The sequence below is a fragment of the Morchella importuna genome (assembly GCF_003444635.1).
Source record: "Morchella importuna strain M04M26 chromosome Unknown Morimp01GS004, whole genome shotgun sequence".
Taxonomy (NCBI): domain Eukaryota; kingdom Fungi; phylum Ascomycota; class Pezizomycetes; order Pezizales; family Morchellaceae; genus Morchella; species Morchella importuna.
The window spans coordinates 1,352,325-1,380,258 of record NW_025763401.1 but is presented as its reverse complement, the minus strand read 5'-3'; the positions used below and the strand labels follow the sequence as shown (position 1 = coordinate 1,380,258).

General features: G+C 45.2%; 3 protein-coding genes across 3 annotated transcripts; 1 reads left to right on the top strand and 2 right to left on the bottom strand.

Moving 5' to 3' along the window:
* Nucleotides 1-12,555: 12,555 nt before the first annotated feature.
* On the top strand, nt 12,556-13,506 carry LAJ45_02521 (uncharacterized protein; the record flags this gene model as incomplete). Its single annotated transcript, XM_046112112.1, has 1 exon — nt 12,556-13,506. The coding sequence occupies one exon, from the start codon at nt 12,556-12,558 to the stop codon at nt 13,504-13,506; it is 951 nt and encodes a 316-aa protein (XP_045975012.1).
* Nucleotides 13,507-21,286: 7,780 nt separating this feature from the next.
* On the bottom strand, nt 21,287-21,982 carry LAJ45_02520 (uncharacterized protein; the record flags this gene model as incomplete). Its single annotated transcript, XM_046112111.1, has 1 exon — nt 21,287-21,982. The coding sequence occupies one exon, from the start codon at nt 21,980-21,982 to the stop codon at nt 21,287-21,289; it is 696 nt and encodes a 231-aa protein (XP_045975011.1).
* A 1,841-nt stretch (nt 21,983-23,823) lies between these two features.
* LAJ45_02519 (uncharacterized protein) lies at nt 23,824-25,019 on the bottom strand (the record flags this gene model as incomplete). Its single annotated transcript, XM_046112110.1, has 3 exons — nt 23,824-23,984; nt 24,056-24,536; nt 24,588-25,019. The coding sequence occupies 3 exons, from the start codon at nt 25,017-25,019 to the stop codon at nt 23,824-23,826; spliced, it is 1,074 nt and encodes a 357-aa protein (XP_045975010.1).
* Between the last annotated feature and the right edge of the window lie 2,915 nt (nt 25,020-27,934).

The window sequence follows — 27,934 nt, the reverse complement described above, 5'->3', positions numbered from 1 at the left end:
CGTAGATATGGATGCAAACATCATTAAAAATGATGCTGAGATAGGATTTGCTGTGCCCGAATATCTCCAGCGCCTGTTTGAGTCGAGAAGGGTAGGATAATCTATAGAGGGTGATTGCAAGGGCAGTCGTTGGTGCTGCATAGTACCGTGATCTGTATTTTTCAGGTATTTCAAGCAGTCCCGCTAACTGATTGATTTGATGTTTATTGAACCTCAAAAACTCTATGCACCAAATATCTGTCCGAGTTTCTATACTGAAATTTGAGGGCGTATATGTGAGTTGGGGTTGTTGAGGCCGTATGCTGTTTAATTGTCCCAAATGGCAAAGCGAAAGAAATTTTTTTCTTCGGATTTCTCGCGTAACCATCCCTTCTCCAAAGGCTATCCCGGCCTCCTCTTCCGCAAAGATGGAAACAATCAAAATCAACAGAGGCGAAACGGCGAAACGAAACGGCGAAACGAAACGAGAGCGCTGAATAGTTCTAAGATTTCTCCTGCAGAATCGCCAGGCGGGAACCACAGTCTACAGAAACCCATCATGATCTATGAGGTCTAGCTGGCCAATCACAGCTTTTGTTTACCTTGTCTACTTCATATTTAATGCTACACTAAATCTGCATTAATTTAATGCAGATTTAGCTTGCATTTCCCTCGAGCTTTCCTAAATTTGTAAATATTGTTCATTATCCCTACAATTACTGTGGTAACGGCACTAAATGGTAATGCGCGCTCCGTTGCAAAGCCTGTCTAATCCCGGGTTGTGTACGCATGCAGTTTCGTGATAATAAGGACACACTATCACTAATTGCCCAGAACCATATACTTATATCAAACTTTATATACATGTTGTAATATTAGGAAGATAAGTACTAACTACATGTAGAGAAAAGAAGAGAAAACTTACAACGTCACGCAACAGATTCAGTAGTTATTTTATCTACATCACAACTCCTTTCAACAATACATTCCTGACTCTTCAGACGTCTGGCACCATCTGAAGACCTGACCCCAGCAAAGCTGACGAAGTTATTCTTCTCTGGATCTGATTCAAGTATCTGATCAATATCAGTAGTCTCTCGTCTTCGACTCGGAGGGTCTATAAAAAGCGGCGCTATGTTTGGTACTTCCTCGGACGGTATCCTTCTACGGCCCATATCAACAAAGACTATTCTCAAGGCTGGCATAGAAGCTGCTATCAGCGCAATATTTAGCTCGATCACCGACAAGGTGTTTATCTTCCCAGATTGCACTTCTGTTTGTCAGTCTACGATCAACCAATAAGCACTACAAGATCCCAGAGCGTACACATTACTTGCACCGTCCAATCCAACTTAGCCAGCGAATAAAGCCTGACGATCGATACTGCCACCGGCATCGCCCTAATGATAAATATTGCTGCTAACCCCATCCTCCGCCGAATTGAGGTATGTATAGCAATTATCGCCGGTATGGGAAGGATGTATATAATCATATCTGTGATAATATGGAAAATCGACACGAGTATAGTATTCAGCTCAATACTGATACATCTGATAGGAGTATCTAACGGTGTCCAGGAACCGGGGACTGGACTGCATTGAAAGATGTTTAACTTTGTACTGCGGGTCAGTGCGAGGCCCTATGGTAGTGGTGATGGATATTAGTTGATCATACCACTATGCAGATAACAGATCCTATTACAACTATACCCATGACGGTGTACGTTGTGACTTTGTAGTATCTACGTACTGATAAACGGAGATAGAACGATAGAATACTGATTTTGACGAGACTGTTTGGGTCAATATCGTTATCCGATAATCGTTATAGCGAGGTTCTACATACCACATTGCAGTAACATATACAAAGTTGCATGCGTAGAGCCCCTATATTCGCCTCAAAAAATTAGTATCGACTGAATATTAACCCCTTGTGCCGTCATATTAAAAAACGCATATAACATATATACTTTCAGAAGTTTATTGAGCATCATCGGTGAGATTTTCGCATCATGTAACCCCGCCCCAAGGCAAACTTGTACCAAACTAGCGGCCTCAAAAAATAATATCCATACCTAGTTCCCAATATATCAGCGTCACAAAAGAAGCGCTCAATTAACCCAAACAATAACTCACATACGCCGCGGTCATAAACCAATCATCGATTCCAAATCTTTTCAATTTGAACGCCCTCGCATAGATCCTATCACACTCGTCAGCAGTACTCTTTTAAACAGAAGACATTCGCAACTATACCTCAAGCCAAAAACCACGGATGATATTGTTGTCAGTACCACAACACTAATGATAACTTTCTTCTGGCAGTATGTTAACGGGTACATTTCTAAGAGGGCGGAATCTGAAGCCGACGATTAGAAAAGTTGGACGCCAGAGGAGTCCGTTATCTATCCGTATATATCGCGAGCTGTTGTCGCCGCTTCTTGCTGTCTTAAGAACTCCCTGATCTTTCCTTAATCTAAGGACTGGACATGGTAAGTTGCAGCTCTAATTAATAAATTAATTAACTGCGAGTGGCGGATTCTTCCTATAAAGGGGACTAAAACAAAGAAATATTGACATGGGTAGAAGCTGCAGAATATTTGGAAGACGAAAGTATGATTTGACCGGATAACGTTCTAGATCATTGACACGCACATGCAAACAGATACGAAACGCCAAAACCACAGCTACATGTATAATACCAGACAAACCGGGACACAATAACATGTACTGTACTAATAGGTAGTTGATGAAAATGCGGGGTTGCAGTGGCACCCTACCCGAAATACCGCTGTAGCAATACCGCCGTCTGAATATCCTACTTTTTCTCTGCTATTGGAATGGCCATGGTAGTTCGCCCTTTACCGGAAGCCCCGGATAACTAAATTCGAACAGACTTGCGCTATTGGAATTCCAGGCCGACTAGTAATTGATTGTTCCCATTTTATTCGGAATGGCAGGAAAGTATCTTAAGGTCAATACATTCAGGTAAAGGTCCCCAAAACCTGGTCCCCGGGGAATGTAGTGCATGCCGTGTGTCTCCGACAGCGAAGAGGTTGAAGGATGAGTGTCTAAGACACTACTTATATCTGAGACTCCCGGATTAGGAATTTCGAGACAAACGACCTATGTAGAAATTGCAATCAGAGTGTGTGACTGACTGTTGAAGTGTATGGCCAAGGGTCTTGACTCTATTGTACCGGGTGTTGAGGGTAAGTGATCAGAATCTGATAAGTAAATGCTGTGGTGAATACGTGTGTTTGTCTTATCAGATTCTGGTCACTTTTCGCTACACCCTAGTACGAAGTAAAGGTTTGTAGACACAGGCCCTGGATCTAGATCTGTTCACTCAATCAGGCCAATCCCTTGTAAATGACACAAACCTTAACTCAGTATGGATCGGATCCGGAGATGAGAAGCAACTTAAAGTTGATTAGTCACTTTCGATACGTTTTTCTTGCCCCTCGTTAGAATGGGCTCCCGTCCCTTGTGTTAAACATTGCATGAACTTTATCTTTCGACGTCAAGGCTACCAAGCGTCCCCCACGATACTTAGGGATGTATAACAAATGATTTAGGGCGCAAGTGTGGCGTAAGCACAATAACAAATGAATGTATGTGTGAACAGCGATATCTAGAGGAAGTGCTTAAGATGCATGTACGAGTCGTGTTACCAGTAAGTGAGCAAGTGTGGAAATTGTGACTTCTCGACAGAGTTCTCTGGACGTATAGACCAGTGTGTATGTGTATGCGCATATGTGAGACTCCTCCAACCCAGACCAGCTAACATCTAGGCTTCCCGCAGCTCGCCTAGTCTAGTATCTGCAAGTCACATGTAAATACATGTATCTAATCACCAATATTACTGTGTTCATTGCTTCTTCTTCTTCTTCTTCTTCTTCTTCTTCTTCTTCTTCTTCTTCTTCTTCTTCTTCTTCTTCTTCTTCTTCTCTTCTTCTCCACACACAAATCCCTACAATCACCATCATATCACTAATCTCTAGCTAGAGTATATAGCTGCATCCGCAACAGCCCCCTCCCTTCATAATATCACAGCGTTGATATTGTAAGCGGACTTTTAAAGTCCTCATGACCGAAAGAATGCGACATATTGATTCGCTGTCTAAAGATGGCCAGCTAGCTACTACGATATCACATTTGGAAGCTCTGGCCTCATCACAGTCTCATATTTGGTTCGTTCCCCTCATATTCATTTGATTCGTTCAATGGTTTTTGTATTAACCCACCCGCTCCAAATCCACCGTCAAGCTTTGATACATTTACTGATGCAGTCCATACATGCAATTACTAGAGCAGAAGCGTTCCATCCTAACGTTCCATATCGATCTCGTGGCCTCCTCTCTATCCCCGCCCCACTTGCCGCCACCAGCGGGCAATGATAGGCTCAATATGGCATCTAGAGGATTCATCGCATAAGTTGTCTGTTCCAGAAAGCTACGCACCTTCAAGCCCTTTAGCCACGTATCCGCGATTTGGAACCCGGGTATCACACCATGCATACTTCTACGAGCGGTTATTCTCCGCTAGCACAGGTGGGGCGTGTAATCAACTTGACACGAAATCCAGCCGCTCAAATCATCTATGAACTCTAAAAGCCGGCCATACACGTGCAACATAGTGATCTTAAGAGATGACGCTCATATTCGGTTCGTATACACTAGTGAGGTATCTGACTCGAAATATCTAGACCACAATACGGTCCACAAACTCCTCTGGAAGACTAGCGGAATTGAAGCAGCAACAAAAATATGGAAACAGTTTGCTAGATGGAGACATGAGAGAAGCGAGCGAGACGAAAACGCGGAAGAAGAAAGGAGAGAACTGGGATACGGGTGGGGGACGCTGAAAGACGCTGGAGACGAAGAATAGGTTAAACACGATGTATTTTTATATATTTCCTATGTCAAACAAACGCGAGAGGAGGCGGAAGAGAGCGGGTAGTTCAGGGGCTATTGCCATAACTGTAAGGTTGCATGCAATTAATGAATTAAACAAAAAAAAAAAAAGACTTGAAATATCTAATACACAGATTATCACTCGTTTTTCGCTCATCACTAAGGGTAAGGGTTGAATGCGTGACTACTTCATTAATTGCATCCGTTTTTTTTTTTTTGTTTAATTCATTAATTGCATCATTAATTGCATCCAAAGGGTAAGGGTTCTTGCTTTACGACGCTTATTGCCGATATATACACTCCAGACCTAGATAAAATAGTAGACACATACTGTAATTAAGATCCGAATTGATTCTACTAGGTAATACAAGCTATACAATGGTGATACATTATTACATCATATTATATCAAAACACACTGTGTGACTTGATATCTCCTGGTATGTGTTACCAAAACTACATGTATAGTTGTCATGATATCTTGTCTGAGGATGCTAATAATTATTTCCGACACCTCATACATGTAGGAGAAGTAGCTGACGGTAATATATTACAATCGGCGCGCAGCAGAAATAATTCTAATACAGTTTTATACTAATACCAGGTCTCTTTCTACACATTAGACCCTTCGCACCAGAATTAGAATTAAGAACAGGTCTAAACCCACGTTTCGAAGACATCATAACGACTATCATCAGGAAAGAATCCCGCATCTATCAAACCATACAATGCATCGTGAAGCATAAGATGTGCAGTACAACCAATTACACTACTCAAGATGTAATCTATCTTTATCACCACGTGCGTAACGCACGCGTGCGCTGGACTTACATGCTACCCTCGTATCTCAGTATTCGATCCCATTTAACGAAAATGAAAAGGAAAAAGCCAACTAACGTTTCAAGTGTACGAATCCAATAATAACCTCCGAACAAGATCTGGAGTTGAGGAAATTCATAGACAAATCCCCGACCTCGAACATTCTGATACTCGAGCGCACGTGCGACGTCACCTGTCAGCAAGAGAGCCCCCAGTCGATATTCAAATCCTCAGTGCTACATAAGGTTTTTTTTCTTCTTTGATCCCCACTTTCCTTCTACTGGCTTTAACCTACTTATGTTCGACATACAGATTTAACGCAGATCCGAGCTTCCCGGAGCTACGTAATTATTCAGGATATGGAAACAAGCATTAAAGTGAAAGATAATATCCTCTTCTCTCCCAATTGTCCAACCATCTTGTCCGGGCTCGTGCAACTTCCGTAACAGCACTCTGACCCTTCTATTTGTCTCACGCGGCCCGGATTCTTCGCTAACCTGCCTATGTACCTTCGCGGGCTTTTCGCTTTCTGGACAAGTCCATGCGCGTCGATGATGATGGCGTAGGGTTAGGGTTAGTTGAGTATTTTGGTTATTCTATATTTAGCTACCAGTCAGTCATTGTCAGTGCTCCTCTGTCATCCATGATCCAGCCAGCCAGCCTCAGATAATATTTTATTTGCGCACCTTGGTCCAGAGTCAAATAAATCGATCAGATACTTCCTCTGCCTATGGATTCGTCTATTCATAGGATTAGATTACATGTATGATTAGGTTGGGAAGCTTACAACATCCAATGTGGGTGTGTTTTCGAACCATTAAAATGGATCGACATCTAACTATATATCTGCTTTGCTGGATTACTATTTCTGTCGCTATCACTGCCAATGTCTTCTATTCTTCGTCATAATCACATATCAGATATGCTCATATCTGGATATGCTACGTGTTTTATCTACAGGCTCGTTCAAGTTTTAGCGAGCGAGGGGAGGGGAGGGGGACAGATACAGTAGGAGGAGAAGTATACTCAACGGCGTGAACTCCGCCTCCCTACCCTGCGCACGTTATAGGGAGCCAGAAGTAAAAAACGAAAATCATTCGTGGCCTCGTCGTCCCCGTCGTCGTCGCCTCAAGGAGCCTGTTACGGAGCGGAGAGAATGCCTCATGTATCATGTCGGTGTGAGCAGCTATACATATTATGTCGGTATATAGATATTTCGATATAATCCACTCGTGGGGACTGCATGCAGTGTTTATCCAGGGTAGTGCTCTATATGTGAACGTTGATATTACATTATTATATCGACGTTTGTGATTGAGAAATAGAATACCGCAGGTCACGTGTAGACGACTAGGCCAATGTTCACCGCATGGGAATGAACTGGGCCAATACTAAATTCCATGTACCTACATCATGTAGGTACTTTAGACATCATAATTATGAACCGGGTAGATAGAGTGCTCGAGCTCTACATAGATACGCATATCTACATCATAATCAAGCAATTGCAATGAACTACCGTTCTCTCCAAAGCTAGGAGTCCAGTCCGCCATACACAACCCACCACCACACCCCACTCTGCCCGGCAGTCCCGCACGGTGAGAACGCAAAGATCCAAGAAGGAAATTTGATTTTTTTTTTCTTTCTTTCTACCCATCGTTGAACCGTGCATTGCGTGTTCTCCTCTATTCCACAAACAAACAACAAACAACAAATCAAGAAACCCTCCCCCGCCCTGCTAAGCCTTGTGCAGTAGGGACCCTCCGGTGAATAACAGGAACGGTTGATCTACGTGCACGATGGAGCCGCAAGCCTTGGCTAGAATAAGGCTAGCTGTACTCGTAGAGAGGGGGGTGAATGATATTTAATTCTCCTATTCGATCGACCAGTTCGGGTAGCCCGTGCAGATCCACAGCCACAGTCAGATTCACTCTCTCTCTGATCTGGCTGCTGTGTAAGGGACTAAGGGTCCTACATACCCCCCTCTCCCCTCACAACCTCAACCCCCTTACCCTGCCCTGCCCTGGGCTTAGCTGCACGACGGTTCAACATGTGGAGGAGAGCACATGTATCAGTGCAGTGCAGTGCAAACAAAACACCGAACCGGTCGGCAACGCGGGACGTGACGCGTTGACTGTATGCTTTGGGGGGATGCGAAATTTCGCTTAGGGCACCACTCCTCACTCACTCTCTCACTCACTAGCTTACTCTATTCCTCTTTCTAATGTCTGTGTCTGTTGTACCTTCTATGGTTTGTTACTCCATCCCATTCAGCTTAGCTAGCCTACATAGCTATTTTGCGTAGCCAACAAGAACTTAAGATCGAAGCCCTACCTACAGCTCTAGTTCTTTTTCTAGAAGGGTTTCACCTGCATCGCCATCCATAATTACCATCCTCCTGCTTCTCTGCCTACCTGCCTACTTTCTTGCCCCGTGTTTGAACAGAAATAGCCTTTGCTTCAGCTGCGTTACAAAAAAACGTAAAATCTAAGCTTAAGGGGTTATGGTTATGCGCTGCAGGGTTAGGGCTCTGCTCTGCTATGTAGCTCTATTTGCTGCTGATGGATTGACGTTACACAAGAAAGCCGTTGCCGAGACACCACGGGATCGAGTGAGAGCCAGTGAGCGAGTGACACAGACGAAAAACCATTTAGAAAACCCACATGGAGACCCAATGGCAAAGAGATCGAGGATGTGGATCGTCGAATATTCCAGACGTCCCCTTTGCTCATTTCGGTTCACGATTTAACACTAGCATGTGGTGAGACCCCCTCCTCATCTCATCTCGCTGGCTGGTAGAATAGGTAGGAAGCTCGGCAGCGGATGGGGCGAACCCCCGGGATCTCGGTGGTGAGTTCGGCCTGGGGCATGGTTGATCCTGGTACTGGGGGAGTTTGTTTAATTCTCCTTCTTCTCTACTCTGACCAAGCTAGCCGAGAAGGTAGAATCTAATCTCCAAAACACAGGAGAGATAGAAGAACTAGAAGGAGGTAGGTACTATTGGAAACCGCCAAGTAGGTTAATAAGGTAGTACTAGTAGTAGTAGTACATGTAGTAGTAGGGTAGATGGCAGTATCAAGATGAGGATAAAGGAAGCCAGGAAGAACAAGACCTGGTTCCTGGGTATGTAGATATTGGTAGATCTCGTTTACACAAAAAATACGCAATCTTGAAGGTTGTTTCCCCCCCTTTGGTGGTGCGGCGCTGTATGGATGTCCCTTGTGCTGTTGTGGCCATACATACGCTCACCGGAGAGCTGGAGGGATGCGCGCGAGTATTGTGGCGCACGCACGCGCGGGGAGGGATTCTGGGGGGGGGGGGGGATAGTTTCAGCTGGTTTTGTTCAATTCGCTTGCGATTGATGTGCAAGAAACTACAGAAATGAGAGGGAAACAAAAAACGGGGTTATATGGTGGAAACAAGTTTCGGCGCTCCTTACACGCTGGAAGGGATCATGGAGGCTGACGCGCGCCTGGTTGCCCATCGTGCCTCGGTATGTAGTTCTGCTGGTAATTCTCGTCCAGTACTGTGCCAATTCTAAATATTTACTTTGGCTTGGAGCTGGCTGGATAATTGCTGCGTAACTACGCACTTGAAGGATGAGTGAGTGCAAGTGAGTGAAGCGTGAGCAACTTTCCCGCTGTCAGCGGTCTTGCCTAGCTTTCGGGCGTAGTCGTCTTCCCGCAGTACTGGGGAGTGGGGTTGGGTGACGAGTACGTACGGCGTGGACTGGGGTAACCCATGGTTGATACTCTACACGAGTAGAATGCTGACCTACTAGAGCTAGCTAGAAGAGTAAAGAGAGTACGAGTACGTACCTGCTTGTAAAGTATCTACTGAACCCCACTTTAGAGTACTACGTTGCAATACATCAACCCAGTCAGAATGCCCACATAGAGTATTTCTGATCGTTGGTAATAATTCAGTCCACCTTGGCTATCTACAATATTAATATTGTACCTACTTATGAACGTAGTCTAAGTTGTAGAAGTTACTATTAGCAATATTCGTTTAGTAGCTAGCATAACTCATAATCTCTCGATCCTCCACTGCACTTCCTCTCTCCACCTTCCTCCCCAAAAGAGACGTTGAAATCGAAATTACAAAGGGCAACCCGCTGACATGTCAGACCAGAGCAGCCAACCGTATCTACTAGCTAGCTAATAAGCTAACCTCGAGCCGTTTCAAGCATCCGCATGAACCGAGCTCCCGTCGAATTTCGGTGCGCAATCATAAACCTGTTCACCGGGACATTGGACATGTCATGATATTTCCCGAGGTGCTAGAGAGGAATATTCTATTCTCCCGAGGTGGGGGCTGCTGGAGGGGTGGTATGCTTTTGCCGTCCATATACGGTTGATCTGGGATTCGAATTAATATTCTAGTACCTAGTGAGGTACTCAGTGTCTAACAAGTAAGTATGATCATGATAGTACTACCTAGTCAAGGTTTAGATCACATCACGAAGTCGCAGAATCAGGAGTGAATTATTACTGTGCCGCCCGCCTAGATACACTGTAGTTAGCTGGCCGGTCATTCATGGTGGCCAGCGCGCTGCACATGTAGGTAATGTAGGTACATGAGATTGAATCATGAACTATTGTGAATCATGAACCTCCTCCTCCCTCGAACCATGATTGCGAGTCATAGCTATATATAATCCTATGATCACAATCATTTCCACTCTATGTAGCTCGAGCGTCATTGTTATATGTCTAACTCGTTATTATAACTAGCTTAATTCCCAATACCATATTACCAACATAACCACGCCGTGGGGAAAAAGCTTCTAGCTTATCAGACGATCTCGAGCTCGAAGGGCGAGGGCGGCCGGTTTTCCGCGACCGACCCCACGGGCTTGGGTTCGAGCATGAGGCACAGAAAAGAAGGAAAAATAATTAACCCGAGGGTGTTATGTGTGTGGGAAGGAAAAAGCCTAGCGTAGCGTACTCTTCTAGACAGAACTTGTAATTAATTGTTTGTGCTCTATCACGTAGTACTAACTAGGTAGGCCCTTGAGTTTGCCATGTGCGCGACCTGCGGGTGGTACAGTTTTTTTTTTTTTTTTTTTTTTTTTGCTTTAGGGCTTTCGAATCTGGCTTTCGTGTTTCCTGAGATATATTGTTCTTTAATTCTCAACGTCTGCTAGTGCCGTGATATACAGTTGTGCATACATACTTCATCATCATGATCTTGAGTCTAGTACCGGGTATTTTGTTGATATTTCTTTAACCTCCCGATTGGTGTTGGTTCTTAAACCTCTATCTCCTCTATCTTCTCTATCTGTTCTAGTAGCCCACGCCACCCCATGCCGTCCCAGTTGGACCCTCATAAAGCAAAGTAGATCTGAGACCACTTTTTTGATTTTTTTCTCCCTCTTTCTAGTGCTTTGCTTGTTTTGTTGTCCAGACCCTAAACTGCTAGTGCGTATGCATGTCTAGCAGCCATGAAATCCAAGCTGATAATGTATTCTACCAAAAATACCCATCGGAGGAGATTAGAGTCCACGAAGTATGTAGTTGGGTACTATCGTGTAACTACTACTACCACATACCACTTAGAGTTGATGTTCCAGAGGATCTGTAGGATAGGGGTCTGTTGCTATCTACACGTAGCGGGTTAGTGGTTACTCTAATGTAGAAAAGCACTTTGTCTTGCAATCTATCTAGAACTCTAGCTGAGGATTTCGATCACCCACAGAACAGGAAACAGCATGCGTTTTGCTACTAAAAGTATTTACCTCCTCTCCTCTTTTCGGCCCCCAAAGTCCTGCATACAGTGGAGTAGCGAACGAACAAGAGAAAAGAAAGAAAAAGCTCTTTTTAAAGAATTCAAATCATATCTAGAGTGCTCTCTAGCTTCATACCTAGCTACTCTAGCTAGCTAAAACGCACGCAGCACAGAATTAACCTGCATATCCATTCATTCCTCTAGGGTTCGATTCGCCCAAGTCGAGTTGCGGGAGAGAGGGAAGGGAAGGGGTGTCCCACTATTTTTAACGTGCCACTTAAGAGCGACGGATGGGATCTGCTGCCAGGGGTGGTGGTGTGTGTGGGAGAGAAGAAAGAAAAAAACAAGAAAAAGATCACCATGGGGAGCTGACTGGGATGGGGAGTGGGGTGGTGGAGTGGTGGAGTCGGTTCAGGAGAGAGAGTCGAGAGGGAAAGATGGAGTTGAGCATGAGTGATCAGTAAGTATAACCACACGCTAGACAGAATCGGGGTGTTTCCCGAAAAAGCGTAGCTCACTGACTGGTGGTGGCAGCCAATGATGCTTTTTTTCTCTCCTTTGCGTGCGTCAACTCTATTTTGGTTGTGTGCCACACAAGGGTAAGTTCTTGCTTGCTGCTGCAGTGGAGTTGAGAGGGGAAAAGGTCGACAGGGGTGGCAGCGCAGTGGGAATAGGAATAGCTTGTGGAGGGGGTTCGCTGGTTGGTCGGTTGGCTGGCTGTACTGGGCGGGCAGGGAACTTGCAGGCAGAGGAAAAAAGCAGGCAGCGAGCAGGCAGGCACACACACACACCACCAATCCAATCCACTCCACTCACTCGCCTTCGCTCTTGGGAAGCCGCACTGAGCTTTTGTGTTTAAAGAAGCCCTCGCCCTCCCCCACCAGGAATCTCGAATCTCACCACCTCACCACAGAGACATTATTAAACCACACAAGCCAGATCAGATATCCACCCTTCGGATTCTACAATAGTCTTTGTTGATCTTTAGAATTAAAGATTCTTTCTGAAATATCTTTTATACAAATTTAAGAGCCTCTTTGTTACTACTTTACTTTAGTAGCTTTTCCATACATCACATCATACATACACAACAACAACCACATAACCTTCAGAATGCTCGCTATCCACTTCCCAACCTCACCCATCGTTGAGTCGCACTCACCTTCACCCTTCTCATTCCCCTCATCACCTGCCCACCACCACCAACAGCAGACATTCTCATCACTGTCATTCGCTCCTCTGCCACTCCAGAAGAAGCCCGCTGCCCGACCAAAGCTCTCGCTCAAGATCACTGCGGCAGACACCCGAACATTCGGTTCAAAGTCGTCATCTGCTCTCAAAGCACCCCTCACAGCCGGCCCCTTGAGCCCCAACGCCCTCGCCACCATGCGAAACACCCAGATGAATGCCCGCCGTCCCACCGGCGAGGTTCCCCAGCTTTCAATGCCAGCTGTCCAGTCATTCTCATCCTCTTCATCCTCTTCTTCAGATGAGTGTAGCACTCCAGTGGATAATGATGACATGCACTCAGAGATGAAGGAAAAGAGCCGAAAGCGCCGCTTCCAGCGTGCATCTCACTCATCTCGTGAACTCTTGGTCAGGACTTCTCACCCAGTTGCTCCTTCAGCCATCCCGTATAACATCGAGTTGCCAGCGCCTCAGCCGTCAAAGCGTGCCACCAACCCCTCGGCTCGCCGTGTGCACTTTGCGGAGGCCCACATTGTCATCCCTGCCGTTTCAGTGCTTGTCACCGAGACATACGATAGCGCGGATGAGAGCTCCAGCGATGATTCATCGGACTCCGAGGCCGAGGAGGCACCAGTAAGAACTGTGATGGAGCAGATGGCCGAGATCAACAAGCTAAAGAGCAAGGTTGAGGCGATGGATATGATGATGCAGACACCCAATGGCGCTGGCGAGAAGGAGGAGAAGGTTGGCGGCGAGTGCAGCAGCTGGATGTTCAGGCTTGGAAAGATTGAGTACGACGAGATCTCGAAGCAGGAGGCATCGGAGCAGTGTTCGACGCCTGTCGGGTTCGGGTTCGGGTCCGGGATCAAGTTTTGAGTTTTGGGAGGACACAGGAAAAGGAAAAATTTGCTTTGGGAGGGCGTTTGATTTCAGCTGGAGGGCTTGCTGGATGGGGTGTACTATAATGGACCATTATGATACTGGACTGGTGGGGGGCTGGATTGGGCTTTTTCTTTTATTCAATTCTTTTGTATATCTTATTTTCCTTTCGAACTGACTATTCTTCATCTTTACGATGGCCTTTCTTTTGTTTTGGCTCTTTTTTTTTCTTCCTTTTACTATTGGGTTTTCGGGGTGGGTTTGGTCTTTTTATTATACGAACTGGTATTCTTCTTTTTTTGCACATTCTTCATAAAACCACCCTATACTTTACTTTCTTCTTTTGTTTTACTACTACTACTTCTACCTTTACTACAAACTACTTCATTAGTTAGTACTGCTACTACCAATTATCAAAAAACTACCTCGACTGGTACTTTTTTTTGGCTATCATCTTACTGGTCTTCCGTTCGCTTGCTTGATCGTGTGATATGTACTATGCCGTGAATCCATTCGCTCGCTTCCTTCCTTACTCTTCGGGCGCTTAGTTACAATTGGTGGCTTGCCTTTTCTCGCCTTTTCTCTTTCTTGCTTTGCCCTTTGCCTTGCCCTTGACCCCTCACGCGGATTACTTTTTTAACCGCTTTTCTCGTATTTCTGCGATGAGCAAACATAGTTTTTTCCCCATGGCCGGCCAAGATATCAATATTATATATTATATATGCATCCTATATAATCATAATCTATCTACTATATCTAATAACTAAGCGACGACAATAAATAGCAATATCCCCCATCCGAACCACCACCAGCTGTGCGGCGAACCAGCGGGTATGTAGCTGGTACATAGTCTACTACCCCCTACTCTACCTGATCCTCTACTCTACCCCCTCTACATAGAGTACCTCTACTCCACCTCTACATCGACTCTACTCTGCGTTCAGCCGGGGGTGAGAGAAGGGTGGTGGGCGGGTAAAATCAAGTAAATTGCATAGCCCCATTAATAGATTTTTTTCTTCTTCCGTAGTGGGAGTGGGGTACCACAACCCCCTTTTCTGGTTTGGCCGCCGTTGTGGTTACGTGTTACATGCCTTTCTACTCGTGGTGTTTAGTGAGCCTATGTAGCTATGTAGAGGGAGAGCGAGAGGGAGGGGGGGAATTGTGTAGGTTTAGGTTTCGGGGGATACGTGAGCGGGCGGACTTCGGGGTCTACTTTTGGGTGTGTGTACGTACGGGAACGGTATTGTGTCGTATTTTTGTGCACTGCTACTGGTACTGGTACTCATCGGTGGAATGGATGGGCGATAACTACATGAATGAGGTAGAGTACTGGTTTTGTTTCTGGCGGGCACATACCGTGCTGTGTGTATCTTACTCGGAGTTGAAAATATGGTGATGCAGTAGGTACAGTACCGGCCGGTGTTTTTTTTTTGGAGTTTGAGTTTGGCCGTAATTGTTAATAGACGGAAATAGTTAATGTACTACTACTACTCTACATTTGTCACTCGGTATCGAGTAGGTACAGTGGACTAACTAGACTTTCTAATATTTGAGTTTCCAACTTACCGGCTCGCTAACTAGCGCACAGGCCTAGAGGTAATCCAAATCATTGATCATAGGGTTAGGTTAACTTCCCCTACCAGTCCAGTCCCAGATCCAGCAAAAGGAAAAAAGAAGAAAAAGAACTCTCCGACTTCCAAATACTCTTCTTACCTGTCCTCTTTTTTCTCCGGGGAGCCGAAAGGAAGAAAGTGCCGTTGCCGCCCTACGTATCTTCAGGGACCCCCCCGTTTTTCTCATCATGAATATGTATGTATGTATGGCGCCGGCCGTAGAGTACCGGCATAACCTATGGCTCTTAGCCTCTATATACAGATAATTATTAGTAGGATCACGATCTTCAAGAAGCTCTTTGATGTTCATCCCACGTTTTCTAGAGTAAGATACCCAGGAAGCGGGTCCCCATAATTTCTTAAGCGGGACAGGTAGCCTGTGTACCCTACCTACATGTACTCTACTCTAGCTCTAGTTACATTATGTATCTCCACAAATATAATCGAGACAAGAAACGGCATGCAAAAAACATATACCCCGCACTTTTGTCTCTGTTTAATTCCTTCTACATTGAGTGTCTAGGCTCGCTTCACTCCGGCCCCCCGGCCGGTACACTCTACCAGCGAGTAGAGTATGTAGGTACTGTCGTTCACGGGGTATTGGCGGGTACTGGGTGTTGGCGGATAAGACTAAAAAGAGACAGCCAAGCCAATTTTTGGCTTCAATCCGCCAACACCCAGGATCCGCCAATACCCCGTGAACGACAGTACATACTCTCCAAAATTGCAAATTGCCGATTGGGCTGGCTGGCTAGCAGCTGGGCATGGGGGGAAGGATGGGAGGGATGTTATGGGACGGCATCTTGTTGGTCGTTGGAATCTAAACTAGCCAGCCGGCCAATCGAATCGATCAGAGAGGGCTCACTAGTTAGAAGGGGGAGGTTAAACTCATTGGAGGTTATTGTTGGTTCCGTCTCGCGCAGGGTGCAGCAGCAGAAGCAGAAAGAAAAGAGTCGTTGGCAATTACCTACGGAGTTAATTGGTGGGGTTAATTTATTCAGGGTTTCTATTTCTATTTTACATATGATCATGATGGTGGTGGGTTTCTAGATCATCTCTCACGCGGACACAAGAGAAAAATAATTTGGGGGGTCAATATAGAAGTAGAAGTAAAACCCTACCTATCCTTGGGGTACTGGCCAACATCTCAATTGAATCAAAACCAATTCAATCAATCGGCTTTACAGACCTACATAGTAAGTGACGTTCGTAGTGGGGGCCGAGATGAGATATCATCGATTCTAACGTGCGAGCGTATACCTAATTCAGTAGATCAGAGTGAATCTCAGTACCTACTATAGGAAAAAAAAATTATCCACGGTTTACCCACATCCACCTCTCCGTTGTCGTCTTCGGGACATTCGATTCTCGTACGAAAACCCACAAATCCGCAATTGAGCGAATGACAGGCAGGCGAGCAGGGCTACAGATCTCGGCGCCTAACCGTCTTACTGATCCTCCTTTAATTCCGCGAAACAAACCCTAACCCACCCTCATATGATGCTCATCATATGAGGCTCCACCAAGCAAGCATTCACATGTCGAGTGCCGCGGCGTTGGAGAGTGCGTCGAGCCCCAGCCAATAGAGGTTATTCCTCCCTGGCAGCATGCTGCCCCTTGCGTGAGAGCTCCGGGTGGCTCAGCAGCACTGCAGGCGGTGAAAAGCAGGAACAAACGTAGCCACAGGTTAGTACCTACCAGTTACAGGGACCAGGAACAGATCCTGCGGTGGCGGTGGCACCCTCGGTAATCTAGATCTGCTGTGTCTTGTTTGTCCGGTCTCCCCGAACACTTGCTGAAAAAATGTCATGTACCCTAGATACCTGGTAGCATCGGATCCGGTGCGGTGATGAGTAGGTGGGCGTGTTTTTTTCTCTCCCTCGGTGGCACTTCTCGGCGATGGAATATTCTAAATATTCTTTCAACAGGCTGGGCAACAGCCGGTGGAGATCGACAAAGATCTACACTATGTCTAGCAACAAATGCGAAATAGGTACCGTACATACATGCAAAAGTCCTTACCTACTCTACACAGAGAATCATGTTCACCGTGGAACATACTCTATATTGAAGGGACGTTGCAGCAGAATTGCAAACACGGCGACATGAGTCTTTAATTGTTTAAATGTAACGAGATGTTTATCGAGATCTGGATTTATGACGTCAAGTCAGATCTTTTACATGAACCCTGCATCGGTGATAATGCAGATCAGTTTGTAAGGCTTCGAGAGGTTGCTTAATATGATCTGCACCCTGACCTTGCTTTGCCTAGTTGGGGTATTGGAAGAAGGACTTACTCTAGTCGGCGGTTATGACTGGAACGGTGTTTTTAAGAATAGATGCGTAAGAGCGAGCCTGATCATGATTCTCATGTTTTAATTTCCAATGTTAGAACCTCGCGCGCTTCCAAGACTCTGTAGCTGACTCATCACCTTTCTTGCCTTGCGTCGAAAAGACTGGTATATGTTATCTCAGCTGTAAGTTATGTATCCGCAGTGCTTATTCTCGGCGAATACAGTTGTTCAATCCGGGTCAATAAACTCCAGTAATGTTTGGCAGGTTTAACAAGGGAGAATACTTTTTATCAATTATTCGTCTCATGTGACCGAGTGATATTTCATGATTGCATGGTTATTGTAGTTACTACAAACCATTCCCCATGCGAGCCCCACGATATCTGCAATTTTGATATCGAGGCCAAATAGAACTCGGGGGTACCTGTATAGCCCCGGGCTCGTAACCCACGAGCTCGGAATGGCTTTAGACCTGCTCTACTAAGGCGTTCAGTAAAAAGTGTGAAAACAGGCTCACAACCCTTTCACTGAACGCTTAAGTAATCTATTCAGAAAGGTCAATCATTCAGTCGGAGATATTTCTTAACAGACAAGCGCACGGAGACAGACTTCCGACGGATGCTAGTTCTCCTGGGGATACTGTAACTTCCTAAATGGATGATCTTATGTACTGATAATATTTCGTTAAACTCATACCGGATACTCAAAATCATGTTGCTGAAACCCTTTATCAAAAGAACATAGCACAATATGTGAGATATGTGCCCGGAAAAGTTGCCAGGAGATTTGAGATGGCTTAAGTTTGGATTGAACGCCCATTAGGATCTGTATGATTTGATATAAAGCATTCCAGATTTGTAATTTCCTAAATGGTGTGGGGATTCCTTAAGTTTCGATGTATAAACTGTTCCTTTATATACCGTAATGTTCGCGGGGATTATATTCAGGTGTATCCAACCCTTGATGAACGTAAATGATGGGTATTGTACTCTATTATCCTAATAACTTCTTGACTATTTATGATGATTCATAATATATGAAGCTGTATAATTGTTGATGTGAGAAGTCCCATAATATGTTCCCCCTTTCAGAAATTTAGGGCACAACATTACCCGGTAGACCGGGCTTTGTCGGTTTTATCTAAGATATCCAAACTTCTAGTCATGTGGAATAGAGAACGCTTGGCTTATTCAGTTTCCTCTTCTTGATGCTATTTCCGACGAGATGATACTGGTTGAGGGGCCCCCTCGAAGCCTACTTAACGTTGGGAATTGTTCAGTCGTACATCAGGGGTTGAGAACTTAACCCCCTCTGGTCATTAGGTAAGTATATCACTGCAGACTCTTTTGAGGAAAGGTAGTGCAGATGTGCACGGGCCTTGGAAAGCGACTGTTCTCTGCCTTCTCAATCATGAGGTAAAGCTTATCAGAATCCTCTCATCTTGCAAGACTTTCTTCCCACTTGTCACCGCTTTTGAGAAAGTTGGTAATGTGGCAGTGGTTGGGTGGAGGGGTTTGGAACGTTGGATGGTGGTGCATGAAGCCTCCAAGGGGAAACTGATCATGAAAAGACGTACTGTGATGATGACGGGAAAAGGAGAGACTGCATTAATATGAAAACCGGAATAACTAGCATGGCTCTGGATAGAAGAGGTGTTTGTCCCTAGCTAGTGAGGTGTCAAGATGGATGGTGGAGATTCGGGTCGACACCATCTACGTAACAATAGCTATAGTGAGGACCGCTCTCAGCTACCCGCACCTACACCACTACGTGACAATGTCATAGATGTCTCCAAGGCTTTCTACACCGCAAGGTTTGGGATATTCTTGCATTTTCTCAGATAGATGGGATAGTGTGGTCGACAAGACAAGTTAACTCGAGTCCTCGAGCTCCCTCCACTGCTCGACTTGAAAAGCTCGAGCTTTTGAGGTGTTATTTTAACCATACTAAAAATGCGGATAATATCCTTGGTTATTGATTTTACGAAATGTGTCGGTAGGAAACCCTAACCCTGGAAACATCCATTCCAATGAAGAGATCGATATCACCTAGAATGACCTAAGGACAAACATCTGAGACCACTGAAAAGCTCGAGTGGCTCGAGCTGCACTCGAGCACTTACAAGTCGAATCGAGACGAGTAGCTGATATCACGAGCCGATTCGAGCTTTTCCTCTTGCTCGTCTCGAACCGGCTCGCCGACCACGCTAAGATGGGATCTCGCCAAAATGCATTTAACACACCAAACGACCCGGACTACCACCTATCTTGTGCGCGATTCCAACCTCTGCAGATGAGCGATGTAATATCAACGTTTTATAGAAATTTAGTAAACACATGCGCACCGTACCGTTATGCTGAACATGGACGTTATTATATGTAGCTAATTCTGATGTTAAGCTTGCTGCTCAGGATAGGCTTGGAATATTACAGCCTACCGTACCCGCAAATACTGGCTACCCGGTATGTCAATCGACATTCCCAGATGGTTTCCATATTAATTGACCGCCCACGAAGTTTCAATACATACTCCCATCCACTGAACCGGAAGGTACCAAATAGCCAGGGCTATATATGTAGTTCGGTTCGTGGATAGCTAGTGTTCGTTATTCGCCACACAACCGTGTTAAAAACCCCGTATGTGGGTTTTTTTTACCTTCAAAATTATATATGGCCTCTTAAGAACGATGGATTGTAGTCTCGTCTCGCCTGTTGGATATACAGCTCAATAGGCGTGAATATAAAGTCGAGTGATAGTACATGATTATCTCATCCTGTGCGATGGACCAAATGCATCCACAAGGAAAGTCGGTTCTAATAACATCAAGATTTAAATTTAAATCCATGTCTATCTGGCCTATACATCACGTGTGATTGGTCTGGTGTGAGAAGCCGCTCCGGCGAGATGATAATATTACCTTGCAATCGATAAACGTCACTCTGGTGAAGCATCTCTGTGTTTTTTTTAGACCATCGTGCGAACGGACGGCTTCTCGAGACATTTGAGGCATTTCAGAGAGATTACCATAGACATAACTGTGGGTCAGTAAAGGGTGAAACATAAAATGAAGTGTAAAGACCCTACCATCTATTCTATAGGTATATCTCAGTGAAGTTTTCCAAAGAGCTAGTCAATATTATCATATCTTCTTTGGCACCCAAATTTCGAGGTAGATTTATATCTATCGGGGCGAACCGGCAAGATAACTCGTGGGCCATAGCACCGGGGCCTGATTAATATTTTAGTGGCGTTTTCACCTACGTACGTCATTCGGTAGGTCGGATATTCTGATACCTAAATCATTATCCCCCTGCTTGAATCGTTTTTTTATTTTATTTTTGCGTCCTCCTCTCCGTCTTTGTTATTCTGTTTTAAGGCCAGAAATTCGCTAGTGATGATCACCGAGTGATTTTTAATGACTAAAACGAACGCTAAACTTAGGCGACCACATAGAGTTGTCTAACAACCGTGGGAATCTTAATCAATTAATCCTAATTACGACTCATTGTGGATAGTATATCGTTTTGAATACTAGAGTCAGGCCTTCTATTACGTCGGCTGACTCCATTAGCAAATATTGGTAAGAATCTACTCATATTTCATATGGCAATAAGCTATGCAAGACTCGATAGCGATGATTAGAAAAAAAGAGACATAAGAAGCCAATTAAATAGATGGTTAGCCGTACCAAGCAAAAAAAAAAGGTCCTTGTTTCATACCCCCATATTCGAAAATAAAATAAAAACCCATGTAATCATTGAAACATAAGAAAGGAGAAAAGAAGGAAAGAAGGAAAAAAAAGAGGAAGAAACGCTTGATACTCCAACATGCAACTTTAAGTTCTCACTTTTGTCCTTTGATCTTTCTGATTTACTGTTCCCACTCTTTTCCTTTCCCCTTCTTCTTCTTCCCAAACATTTCCCTGAACAACCCACCAAAGATCCTCTTCCAGATAGCAACTCCACCACCCAAGCCCTCCTTCCTACCTTTCAATGTGGCGCTCCCAACCTTCTCGTCTAGCTTATCACCACCAATCTCCAACATTGTCTCAGGCGTTACCTCATGATTTCTCTTAAATAGGTGTCTTATTGCCTTGCTGGTCTCCCTCGAGCACCTCAACTTGTCTTCCACTCCGATAATCGCATGGCATACTGCCCTAAGATCTGGAGTAGTCTTGTCGAAGATCTCCAGAAATATCGCGGCAGCTCTCTCAGGCGTTGTGTCCAATTCCTCGGATAACAGCCACGAATACTGTGTTACGAAGTCCTGCACAGTCATAGCCGCAGGGTCCCACCCCAGACCATGGAGGAGGGTTTCGAGGTATGCTTTCAGGGCGAATGCTGTTGCAGCCGTGGAGAGGATCTTTCCAGCGGGGTATTGATCTGCTGGATGCATTGGTAGTGGGGTAGGCGGGGGGAGAAGATCGCGGGCAATCGAACGACCGGTGGAACGACCTGTGGACCTGGAGGTGGGGGTAGAGAAAGGAGTGGCGGGCTGAGCATTGTGAATGGGGGTCATTCCCGCTGCTATGGCGGGGCCAGGGCCGCGGCGGCGTGGAGATGCCATTGTAGGTGATGAGTTGGATACTCGGTGTGTAAAGAGAGGTATAGGTATAGGGGCGTGGATTGAACGCGTCCCTTACTTTCTTCCCTTTCTAGAAGCTATAGGTATGTTTACTCAACAGGGGAACCGCGAGCTTCTTTGTGTAGCTACAAGCTAGCCAAAGTGTAGCCTTATATGCAAGCAGTCTGTGATGTCTGGTGTTAGCTCGCTCATCTGCAGTCATCTGTCTGTCTTCTGTAGCCACCCGAGGAGCTGGAGACGGAGACGTAGAAATCGAGGCATAAAATGTAACAAACCTCGACAAGAAAGACTCGTATGCTATATAAATAGGTACTAGAAGACGTATGGCCGCGATTCGTCACTCGTAAGGGGGAAACGAAACGAAACAACACGATATAAAACTCCTCCTGAACCTCAGCTTCGGTGTTGGGGGGGTTGGGGGAAGTTAAGCAACACAAACAAGCTAAGGAGCGAGTATGTACTATTGAGATAACGCTACAGAACGGGCTACAAGGAGATAACTGGCCGGCCAACGAGAAAAAACCATGCGGGCTAGCTAGGTTGACAGCAGCTCAGGGCCCGCATTATGGTTGGTGTGCAGTGTTGTGCTGGCTGCTCTCGGTGGCTGCAAGGGTGCGCCAGAGGTATTGCAATTTGCTGTGTTTTATATGATGAGCTTTTGAGACATAACAATTACAACAGTTGGTCAAAAAAACCGCGAAGCAGCTCATCGGCAACAGATTAAAGGATATCCAATTCGACTGCTCTTTTTCCTCCACAGACTCGCTTCTTCTCATTGTCTCTCTGTCTACCATCTCTCCATCTTGCTTTTGTACCCATGGATCCCACTTAGAAACCCGACAAAAAGATTGGCGAGAAAGACGGGTTATCCCACCCTTGCAACGGGAACCTACCGCGCCCGATGGGTGGATACTGTGTAACACTGAGACTCGCCCTACTGCGAATTGGGAGCAGCTCGCGATTCTAGTTATCGGGCTAATGTTCGATATTGACATAAGGGCGCAAGCCAAGCGAGGTCCGCATAATCTAACACATCGTGGGCATCGTCGATAAAGATACCAATTTTCCTAAGCCAATGGTTGTAAACGGGGCATCAACTGATTGACTGAAAATAATAATTCAGTGATGTGCGTGGTGGTTCAGCTATGACGGGGCGGCCGGCCACGTCGTATCCAGCTGTTCCCCAGCAAGTGCAGAGTTTGTAGACATCTCTACACACCATTCTCCTCGGACTACAGTGGGAATTCAACTGCGCATTATCATGTAAATGAGCATTCGGCCGTGTCATAGAGGAGGAATAGGCACAAAACTAGGTGCGTGGTATGAATTGATCACTGGAAAGAGATTAAATAGCTGCCGTCAATGTCTCGACATTGGTCCCTGACTTATCGACACAATGTCACAGTCTATCACTCGACGACCGCCGTTCCCCTTGCACTCCTATCAGCTTTCGTTTTGCGATCCCAATGAGTACTATCGACCGCCTAAACACAGTCCAGATAAAACTCCCGGGGGGGGGGGGGATCATTAACGATAGTTCAGCTTTTATACCGATACAGCTGAGGTGAACTACCTAACCTTGTGTCTACGGTTAGGAAGGGGGATAGTCAAACGGATGAATAGGAGAAAAAAACAGGAATCGATCTTGTCACACCCGCGAGTAAGGGTATATATATTGCCGTTCTCTAAGCACGCTAGCGATAACTTTAATTTGACCACATTCCTTCGATCATACAACTGCATTATTTTGTTAAGATACGCCTAAGGATATCAGAGTTACTGGCGAGAAGAACCTGGAGTTACATAAAACGGAACCCTGGCCATCAATTATATAGTATCTCTAGCCCCAACTTTTCCACCACTACCGGCAGTACGGAAAGCGCATTCTGACTATTAATTCCTTCAATCACCTCTTCCGTGAATTTTCCATATGCCGCTATCGCCGCTGGATAACCATTTGTAAAATTTCCGGGCAGAAAGGGGTCTAGTCATCGTCATCTTTTCATCAGCCGTGGAGCAAAAAGAGGAGTGGGAAGAAAGAAAGGGATTGCCTACAATCAGTGCCCGTCATCAACCTCCCAGCAACTCCAAACTCATCCAGCGCCGCTAGTTGCGGTCTGGAAACAGTACTAGCCGTATCAAAGAAATAACCTTTGAACTGGTCTAATACGTCTTCAGATCGATAACCCCCAAAGGCAGGCCTCTCCACTGTGTATGCTACTCTCTCCGCTAGGAATGGAAGAACACCGCCCCCATGAGAGAATATCATGTTGATATGTTGATATCGGGCCCGTGTCCCGGTAAGGAAGAGGTTCATAATGGCTCGCATGGTGTCGAACGGGAATTCAATCAACGGGGGTGCATATCCCAAAGTGACATCTTTCCAGCAGTTTGGTACAGTAGGATGTACAAAGGTAGTCAAGTTGCGGGTGCTTAGAAGGTCGAATATAGGGTCGAGGTTGGAGTCGCCGAGGTAAACCCCGTCGTGATTTGTGAAGAGGCCTACACCGGCGAAACCCAAAGTGTCCATACAATACTACAGAACGAATCAACATATATCCTGACTTGCAGTTGAAACTTTTATAACCTCAATCTCCTCTAATGCAGCCTCCACATTTGGTAGTGGTAAAACACAAAATGCACCAATTCTCCCCTGGTACAGTTCCATCAGCTCAAAAAGATAATCGTTCAACCTTCTCGTCAAGTTCGCCGCGGCGGGGTTTCCATGCAGGAATGCAACGCCGGGTGCAGATAGGCTCAGTACTGAGTAATCTATGCCGTTTGTATCCATTGTTTCTATCTGGGCTTCGATGCTCCATTTAGGTATTATAGCTCCTTCTGACCAGACTTCCGTCCCATTGCGAATTTCGGCATTACCACTGTTTATGAGGGCTTCCCGATAGAAGTCAGGAATAAAGTGGGTATGAACATCAACACGAAAGTTAGAGGTGACATTAAAACGGGCAGTTGCAAGTGTTGAGAAGATGAGGAGGAAGGTAATGGTGGACATGGTGGACATGGTTAAAGATGTAAAGTATCTCCGTGGCTGTAACTGAGAACAATATATATTTGACCCATACTTCTATATATCTGGGGGGAGAAAGAAAAGATTTATATACTTGGTTGTGCACCATGACCACGATTTACATGTAGGTATCACTCGTCGTGGATTCCAGTCCGAGTGACCGGGGCCACCTCCTGTCCGCATTAACCGAAGACACCTGGATATTCCGCAATATGTATGAATCCTGTTTTTAGACCTATTTATACTCGTAGCTTCATGACGTTTCCGAACACGACTGCTATTGCATACCATGCAAAAAAGCGCCAACCCACCTTTTTGTATGTCATGCAATATTGGTCGTGTTCGGAAACGCTATGAAGCTACGAGTACAAAAATTTTACCTCTCGCTGTACGTCTAGTGTATAGGCTATGTTTAGTAAGCGAAGAAGCATGCAGCACTCGGCAGGTACTATCCGATATTCATATGTAGCTAGCTGTATCCGTATGTAAATCATCCACATCTCAGCTGTGATAATAGAGCTTCCTCAAGGATACCCGGGTCTTTTTAGTCTATATAGCATCTTCATGTACCTCCTAGCTATCCGTAAAGATGACAATTGTGAATCATGAGCAACACACCCATCATTGACAATTACTTCCTTGTTATTATCGTGCCAAGACCGAGGCCGGGGTATTAAATAGTACTCCTTTGGGCTTCTATTGGTGGTCCAAATAAGCCCAGAGAGGATTAGAGTTTTCAGTTTATCTAACCTACTCTGACGAGTAAGTGAGGTTAAGGGAATGCCTGGTGATCCACAGTTATCTTAATCCTACATGTATGCGTAGCTAGTATTTGTATCTTCTTACTATACTTTAGATCTTAATTAATATTCGGGTTAAGAGGGTCCGATATAAAGTTGTGATGACTGTGGTGTCGGTCCTAAGCTTTACCAACCAAAGTCCTAGTTTAGTACTAGGCAGTTTTCTCGTATAAACAAACTGCACCGACGGGCGAAATCGTCCAAATCCAGGTTTCTTTCCGTACATGTGATATCATGATGTCAGAGTACCTATATATAGGCTTTCATACTACTACTAGTACTCTAGTAAAAGTCAATTTACTCTGGTAGTGTTCAGTCTGAGACCTAAAACTCCTACCACAGCACGTATTTTTAGGTCTTGGTTCATAGAAGACGGGCCTAGATTAGAGCACCTACATAATGTAGGTACTCTAGAGTACTCTATTTGCACTGCACATATAGATGTACCCGCGACCAGCAACAAGAACCCGAATATGCAGCTGCAAGACTTTGGTGTATTTTTGACTTCTACTCCAATGGAAATTGCAGATTAGGACGTGCATTTTCGGGTTCTTGTTGCTGGTCGCGGGTATCTAGCCATGCTGCGGCGTGGTCGGCGACCTATGTTGAAAGGTTTAGATCATGGGATAGAAAATAATGAGTTATATCCCGTAAAGGAAGACTTAGTTGACGTATGCCGGATTACCAGCAGAATCTGTCATAGCTCTGGCCGAACCTTACCTTAAGATTGAGCCAAAGGATAAGACCAAAGTGTCACTCTGGTCTTGGCAAACCTAACACCCAACCACTCAAGTTTCAACTAGCCAACCATCCACAACTGTCGGATCGAAAACCCTTGCTACCATCGACTGTTACCCCATCGGACCTGGCTTTATTAACTCTTACGCCCGCCATCACCAATAACCCTCTCAGAAGTATGTACTACATGCAAATTTGTGCTTTCGGCCGGCACGCGATTCAAGAGTTCAGCTCCGGGTCAATCTGTGGGGTGTAGGGTGGAAATTTCGATCCCACCCTATGGATTCTATATTGGCGTCATAAACTGTTCTCTCTGGGGCCGGGAGAGTGGCGATCGAGTGATATCTAATGATTTCACACTGAGAAGTAATGACCTGACCAAGTATAGGGATCTATTTCTTTGGATAGATGTGCTTTACTCACCGCTCGACTTAGGTAGGACTAGGGACGAGTTACGAGTAAGAAGGAGTGCAATTATCTCCGACTATTTCTGGAAGTTATTCGTCAACTGGCTCGATGTCTTCAAAGATATGTTCCGATTATCATGGATAGACTTTATTTCATTTGAGCGCTCCTCCTGATGCGATTAATGAATTAAACAAAAAAAAAAGAAAAAAAAGGAAGAGCGTTCCTCCTGGGCCCGACAAGCTCGCGTAACAACATACTCCGCATGGCTGTTCGACCCACCAGACGACCCCAAACGAACCTGAAAATAAGCCCAAGGCTATCTAGTCTATCGAGAAAGGGTTTCAGCAGGAGTCTGATTGGAGGATGAGGGTCGTGATAGATAGGGTGCCGAAGAAAGTGTTTAGAAATAATTTGTTGACGATAATAGGCTACCCTAAAATGACAAACCAACAATCAGAGACCTTCGCCAATTAAGGAGTTCAAGAATCGACCTGATTTTGATTTATGGGAAAAACATGACCCCACTTCCAATCGAATTCTACAAATAACAACGCGCCATGGTTAGGAGGGCTATGCTGGCCATCACAGATCCGAGATGGGTACTCCGAAAGGGCCAATGTACTGAACGGTATCAAGAGTTACTTCTCGACCGGATTTAACTTAGCATCAGATAGTTTCGCATGTTCTTAACGGAGCAAGAGCGAAGGCCTATAGCGGGAAAAAAAGGAAGGCCTTAGCAAATACGTTGGGATTAGACAGCCAGCGCCCTAATGCCGGCTCCTTCATAGGCGTTGGGTCTAAAATTAATGTTATGGAACACGGAAAAATCTAACCCATCTCTCATAGCTAATATATGGGGTAGACCATTACAGGCTTACTATCCGTCGTTGCACATTTGCTTCACGGCCAATCACTCGCCCGATTTATACGCGCGAGAAAATCCTTACCAATGTTCAATAGGTC